The sequence below is a fragment of the Argentina silus genome (genome assembly GCF_951799395.1).
Source record: "Argentina silus genome assembly, chromosome: 10".
Lineage (NCBI taxonomy): Eukaryota > Metazoa > Chordata > Actinopteri > Argentiniformes > Argentinidae > Argentina > Argentina silus.
The window spans coordinates 10166377-10173394 of NC_139664.1; the positions used below are offsets into that span (position 1 = coordinate 10166377).

At 47.8% G+C, this 7018-nt stretch overlaps 1 protein-coding gene across 1 annotated transcript in view; it reads right to left on the reverse strand.

Annotated features, from left to right (window-relative positions):
- Positions 1-18: 18 nt before the first annotated feature.
- invs (inversin) overlaps positions 19-7018 on the reverse strand; it is a 12320-nt gene continuing 5320 nt past the window's right edge. The window contains exons 7-16 of the mRNA XM_083679758.1: positions 6952-7018; positions 5541-5662; positions 5297-5404; positions 5063-5169; positions 4619-4828; positions 3883-4109; positions 3142-3742; positions 2482-2651; positions 1016-1102; positions 19-889 (exon numbers count right to left, since the gene is read on the reverse strand). The exon at positions 6952-7018 is cut by the window's right edge and continues 89 nt beyond it. Of these exons, the coding sequence (XP_083535884.1) occupies positions 774-889; positions 1016-1102; positions 2482-2651; positions 3142-3742; positions 3883-4109; positions 4619-4828; positions 5063-5169; positions 5297-5404; positions 5541-5662; positions 6952-7018 (1815 nt within the window). The 3' untranslated portion in view covers positions 19-773. The remainder of the gene's footprint in view (positions 890-1015; positions 1103-2481; positions 2652-3141; positions 3743-3882; positions 4110-4618; positions 4829-5062; positions 5170-5296; positions 5405-5540; positions 5663-6951) is intronic.

The window sequence follows — 7018 nt, forward strand, 5'->3', positions numbered from 1 at the left end:
TATTTTTTTTTATTATTGGAGCATACAAAACAATATGAACATTGAGGTATTTAATCATAATTATAATATCTTGGCATTGGGTTTTATAACAGGATAGGAATAGTATTGACCTTCATTAAGATGAGTAGTCATGTACTCCAAGGGAGAGTTCACTCATTAATGGTGCCATTCAGTTCTCCTATTGCATGATATGATCAATGGACTATGAACTCAGCTTGACTTAAGACTATGTTGGAGGAATGAAGACATCCAAATCTCCATAAGGCAGCAGTTAATGTGTGTATAAAGAGAGTAATATAAAGTGTATCAAACAGCACTGTGCAGACACAGAAAGCGCTGATAGACCTCTGATACATCTAAAGTACCCAAGAGTGCATCTCTGTACCTTCAATTACGGGTAAAGGGAGTGAGGGAGTGTGTGTGTGTGTGTGTGTGTGTGTGTGGTGTGTGTGGGCTGTGCGCGTGCCTGGCTGCAGGTGGGCTGGGTGTATGACCTGTTGTTGACAGGTAACCTCATTCTCCACACAAGAAGAAAGGTTATCTTGTGTGTGTGTTCCGTCTTTGCAAATGGATGAAAGGTTATCTGGTGCACACACCGTGTCTGTAGACATAACCCTGTGAGGTCATGACTGTGATGTCATATGGCTTTATATGGAATTCTTGGCACAGGGAGACTATATTCTGGCCATTAACTCTACTATGGCAGTCAGATCAGAGAAGTTCAAGGCACAGAAGCGTTTCAATAATATTGCACTGGTCTGTCTTTGTGTTCCTCAGTGTTTTCCACGGCCTCGTGTCCCCTGTCCAGCACTGTGGGGTCTCAGGTGGTAGGAGTACTGCCTGGCTTGCCCCACTGTCTCACACAGGTGCACACAGTCCATACTGCTCACTGCAAAACACACACACACACACACACACACACACACACACACAAACAGTGGCAGGAAACGGTATGCTTGAGATTGTACTTATCCAGAAGAATTGTGTGTAGTAGAATCTTGTGTGTTATACTCACACTGGCTGTGTGTTCGTAGAGACATGTCCAGGAGTATCTGAGAGTGAGAGCTCCTGAGAGAACGCCCCTGCCTGGCCACTGAGCCTCCTACAAGACAAGACACACAGACACACAGACAGACAAACAGAGACAGACACACACACACACACACTTGAAAGAGCATTCATAGTAACAACAGTTTCTCACACCATGATTGAGACCAGGGAGGACAGGGAGCCACCTTTATGTTAGCTGGGCTGTGGTAACCTGCCTGTTTGGTTAGGTGTGATGTTGACATTAACTATTGATGGGTGTGTTCTTTAAATAGTCAGGTTGACAACCTGATTCACAGGTAAGGCTCCATAGCTCAGTGGTTAGAGCACTGGTCTTGTAAACCAGGGGTCGCGAGTTCAATTCTCGCTGGGGCCTACAGAATTTTTGATTCCACTGTGTTGTGTTACCTTAGGACCAACAGCTGTAAAGTCACTGAACGGTAATGCGTCTGTGGACACATAAGTCACTGACTCAACTACTTGCATTACCTAAAGACTAACGCAGTCTTGGAGACGTTCAGTAAGAACAGTGATACAGAAGATAGATAATACCAACATCCATTGAGAGTGACACATGCATGCATGCATGCACGCACGCACACACACACACACACACTCTCCTGTTCACTGGTGTATGTCTCCAGGTTAGAGACAGAGCCTGATGAAGGAAAGAACGAACATGATGACGAATGAAAGTGTGTGTGTGTTTGTGAGAGAGAGAGAGAGAGAGAGAAAATGGGTTTCATGAATGTGCGTCTGGATGTGTGTGTGTAAGTTTGTGTGTGTGTTCAGTAGACAGCTCCACGCAGTTGTCTGACATTCCCCCTGACAGCTCTGAACTTTTCACAGTGGCAGGACTGTCAGTGTGAGTGTGAGAGAGAGAGAGAGAGAGAGAGAGAGAGAGAGAGAGAGAGTAGGGGGGGGGGGGCTACCACGTCAGGGCTGAGGGGAGGGGTGTCTATCTGTCTGTGGGGTAAGTCTGTGTAGGTGTGCATGTGTGCGTGTGTGTGTGTGTGTGTGTGTGCACTGGCACAGCTCGGTTTCTGCCCATTCTCCCATCATCACCTGCCCATTCCCCCTTCATGTGTTCTGAAGGTCAGCCCTGTCTATGGGCTGAAACCATACCAGAAGTTATTACACATGCATAATCACAGAGATACTGTCCAGACGTGTGTGTGTGTGTGTGTGTGTGTGTGTGTGTGTGTGTGTGTGTTTTTTTTCTTTTTCTGCTAGATACTCCTAGAAGTTACCACCCCTGGATCTGGTCACTGATCATCATCTCTAGTGTCACTACTGCCCTGGAGAGTTCCCTCCTCCTTGCCACACTCAAGAAACAGCTCATTTAAAAAAAAAATAATAATCAAAGAGAACCTCTCATATCAGTTGAAACATGCTTAAGATGTTTTAAAACATTTAGAGGCGGCCAGGTCTTACCATAGATGCTTTGCAGCACTGAGCTCTTACTGGCTGACTTAGTGGGCGGGGCTCGGCCCTCAAGTTTGTTCCTGCTGGGGGGGTGGTTTAGATCAGGGGGCCTATCGGCCTCAGTTGAGTCCACCCCCTCAGAGCCCAGAGCCTCCCTCAGTCTGCCTCGCACATGGAACCTACACACACACACACACACACACACACACACACACACACACACACACACACACACACACACACACACACACACACACACAGTTTGTTAAATACTGTGTATCTCACACAGACACACAGAGACAGAGAGGCTGGGAACAGGGTTTCTGGTGTGGTGGTAATGGTGGTAGACCCTGGGAGAGTGTGTGTATGAGAAAGAGAGGCTGCTGGTAGCTATTACAACGGCATGCCTGAACTTTTAGCCTCTTGTTAAAACACTATGAGGGTTCCAAATGATACCCCCTGTCTCCCTATCTCCCCCTCTCTCTCCCCCATCATAGAGGTGTTGATGGCATGAGGGGGCTGGCAGCCAAACCACAGGCAAAGGGTGGGGGTTTGGGGGGCACATGTGGGTAGCACATGGCACTGCCGAGCTCCCATGGCTAGAGAGAGCTACTGTGCGGTACAGAAAACCATCTTAATACACACACAACACACACAACACACACACACCTCCTCCAAGCTCGTTGGATGGTGCAGGCAGCCTGGTTTCTCCTCCCGTGCTTCTCTCTGTCCCTCTCCCTGGGCCCACTGCTGCTGGGGGTGTATGTGTGTGTGGAGTATGTGGTGGCATGTGTGTGTGTCTTGCTGGAGGAGGTTGTCTGGTCCGTGGCAGGACGGGGCCTTAAGGAGGGAGCGTGTGTCTTGTTTGTGGTTGTGTTGTCCGAAGCATGTTCCTTGTTTCTGGGAGTGTGAGTGGAGGTGTGTGTGTCGGTCTTAATGGAGGGTGTATCTGTGGAGATGTGTGTGTCTCTCTTTTTTCTCGAGGTGGGTTCCCTGGTGCTGGGGGCTGCTTGGTCCACAGTGGGGTGGGCTGCAGAGGGAGTGTGTGTGTTGGAGGAGGTGCGTCTCTTGGTCCTGGGTGTGGTAGGGGGTCTGTGTTTGGGGCTGGGGGGCTGGCTGCAGCCTGCAGGAGACAGGCGCTCTCTGACCCTGGAGCTCTGGGTGGTGGAGGGCACTGAATCAGAGTTCACAGGGGGGTGAGGGGTCACGGGGTCAGGGACTTTAGGTGGCTCTGCCCTTCTCTCTGTCCTGGAGGATCTGCTCCTTTGTGCTGAGAGGGAGACAGAGAGAGAGAGAAAGAATGTTGTAAGAGAGTTGACAATTCTCAGTATTTACTGTGTGTGTGTGTGTGTGTGTGTGTGTGTGTGTGTGTGTGTGTGTGTGTGCATGCGTGCTCGTTTTTCTCAGTACCTCTGTGTTTCCGTGTCTCCTCTTTGCTCATGGTGCGTTCCGTCTTGGAGGTCTTCTTAGCCCCAGACTCTGCCATCCGCTCAGACACTGACAGGTCCTTCATAGCCTCAGCGAATGAGCGCTGCTCCTGCTCCGCTCTGGCCAATAGGATCCTTTGTCTCTCTGCACTGGCCAATGAGACTTGCTGCCGTGCCTGCTGCCTCCTCCGCTGCTCCTCCTCTCGTTTCCTGAGTGACAGAGAATGACACGCCTCAGAACAGGCGTCACACAGGCTTCACGACTTTACTACTACGACTATACCTCAGCTTTACCCCTATCTAAGCCTAACCCCAGCCTCACCACACCCTAGACCTAACTCTAATGTTACAAACAAAGACAGAATGCACCGACATAAGGAATTTCACCGATATAAGGAGACTCCCAACCAGACAGACGCTTAAGCCGGTTTCATTATGTTTGTCTCCGTCTTAAACTGCTGATTATGCTGTGTCTGATCTTTCCATATCATTGTAGAACCTGGAATGAGGTTGTGACTGTGAGCAAATAACAAGGAGAGCTAGAGGCAGAGAGAGAGAGGCAGGAGGAAGACGTATGCGTGTGCAGGGATGACAGAGAGAAAGATGGATATGGAGAGAGTGTGACTGTTTCTGTGTGAGAGTAGGGAGAGGAAGACGGAGAGAGATGGAGCGAGAAGGAGAGAAGTGTGTGTGTGTGTGTGTGTGTGTGTGTGTCTCACTTGGCTGCGTCCTTGCGTAGCTGTTCGTGTCTCATCAGTAGCTGCTTCCTCTCTTTGAAGGCCTTGCGGACAGTGTAGCCCTTGTAGAGAGCCTGGATGGAGGCGGCAGCAATGTCCTGGATGGCAGCTATAGACAGAGCTCCGTGCTCTAACATGTACTGGGTCACCTCACTGTGCTCCCCTAGCAGAGCATAGTCCAGAGGGGTGTACCTGCACACACACACACACACACACACACACACACACACACACATAGGCAGAGGACACGTACAGTCTGAGCAGTTTGTTGCTAAGATTAGACTAGGATCCTGAATCTGATTAGGATATTGATAGGGTTAAGGATAGGATAAAGTTAAGGATTCCACCAGTAGCCAGGATTTTGCTCCTGATTAGGTATCTACGGGAATATTTGAATATCTTTAGTGATCTCCTCCCCCTCCTCACCTCTCCTCGTTGTGCTCCATGTGATTGGGGAAAGCACTGCAGGCCAGCAGCAGCTTCACAGCATCCAGATACCCGTTATTACATGACCAGTGGAGAGCTGTCCTTCCCTACACACACACAGTTAATATGAGAATGTGTGTGCACCTTGTATGTGGGGCTCTGTGTGGTGTGTGTGTGTGTGTGTGTGTGTGTGTGTGTGTGTGTGTGTGTGTGTGTGTGTGTGTGTGTGTGTACCTCTTTGTCCTGTATGTTTGGGTCTGCATGGTTCTCCATAAGTACAGCCATACAGGTGATGTAGCCTCCATAAGCAGCACACTGCAAAGGGGTCCGCCCTGCCTGGTCCTGCATGTTACGATTGAAATATATATCAAATACATAACAAGCCAGATGCATATAGTACTGTACATCAAACAATACACACAGTACAATAAACACATGATTCTGATCTAACTGTGTGTGTTTGTCTTTGTTTCCACACCTGCACGTTGGGGCTGATCCCGTTCTCCATCAATAACTGGCACACCTCAGCATTACCCCCCAGAGCTGCCCAGTGTAACGCAGTGTGCCCGTCAACATCCACCAGGTCCACCCGCGCTGAGCCTACACACACACACACACACACACACACACACACACACACACACACACACACACACACACACACACACACACACACACACACACACACACACACACACACACACACACACACACGAAAGAGCATTCTCAGTAAAACACATTTCTCACATGACTGAGACCAGGGAGCTGCCTTTGTTCAGGGTTCATGCAGACATTGAAATGTGATATTCAAGGACTTCAAATGTATATTTAACTTACAATCTAGAAGAAAACAATTACAATCTAGGGTTAGGGTTAATAAATATCTTTAACTATCTCCCCCCAAAACGCATTACCGTTTGTGTCCCAAACGTGTGCCTTACCACTTTAAGAATAATACACACGATGTGACATTGCTGTGAGTGCATACATTTTTTAGTACATATGATCCTTGCGGGATTCGAAACCGCAACCTAAGCGTTGTTAGCGCCATGCTCTACCAACTGAGCCACAGACAACACCGCACGAAGTCAAAACGTGCTCATGACTGCTTCTTCTTTTTTTTTTTCTTTTTTTTTTTTAAACTGATCCAAACGGTGTATCGGTAACTTATAATTCTTATTGAAGCGATTATGTCCATGTAGGCCTACCATTACTTCACACTCGCGTTTTGAGATGTTGAATGCTGCTTTGAATGAAAGCCACCAACGGTAGAAGTCAACATTTAGCGGAGTCTCACACATTAATAACTGCACGTCATTCATCTACACTACCACGACGAGAGCGTGTGGAACCGGAGTACAGCAGAGTACCGTGAATTGAAACACCGGGAAACAAAACGAAAGTGACTGTATTGCAAAAAAACTGATCTGAAATGATATCCCTGGATAATTATATTTAAACAGGGGAACTTCTAAATCACTTATAATCATTTCAAGGACTTGAAAAGACCAAAGGATCAAATTGAGCAAATGTCTGATTTTCAAGGTATTCCAGAACTTACGTTTCCGAGTGTCAAATTCAAGTACTCGTGCTAACCCTGTTTGTAGAAACCTGACTGCGCTAAGTTGCCTGTCTGGTTGAGCGAGACGTTTTTGTTGTTGTTTGACAGAGTAAGTTATCAGGTAAGGCCCCATAGCTCAGTGGTTAGAGCACTGGTCTAGTAAACCAGGGGTCGTGAGTTCAATTCTCACTGGGGCCTTAACATGTCACTTTTGAATGGGCTTCTCATTCAAGAAAAAAAAAAAGAAAAAATATCTCCCGTTACCTCCCGGTCAACAAATGCTGTGCGCAAACACACATTTATGCACTGCACACTCTCTGCTGTGTACCTTTGATGAGTGTGAGAATGATGTCTCGGTGTCCCATCTCACAGGCGCGGAACAGTGGTGTGTGCTT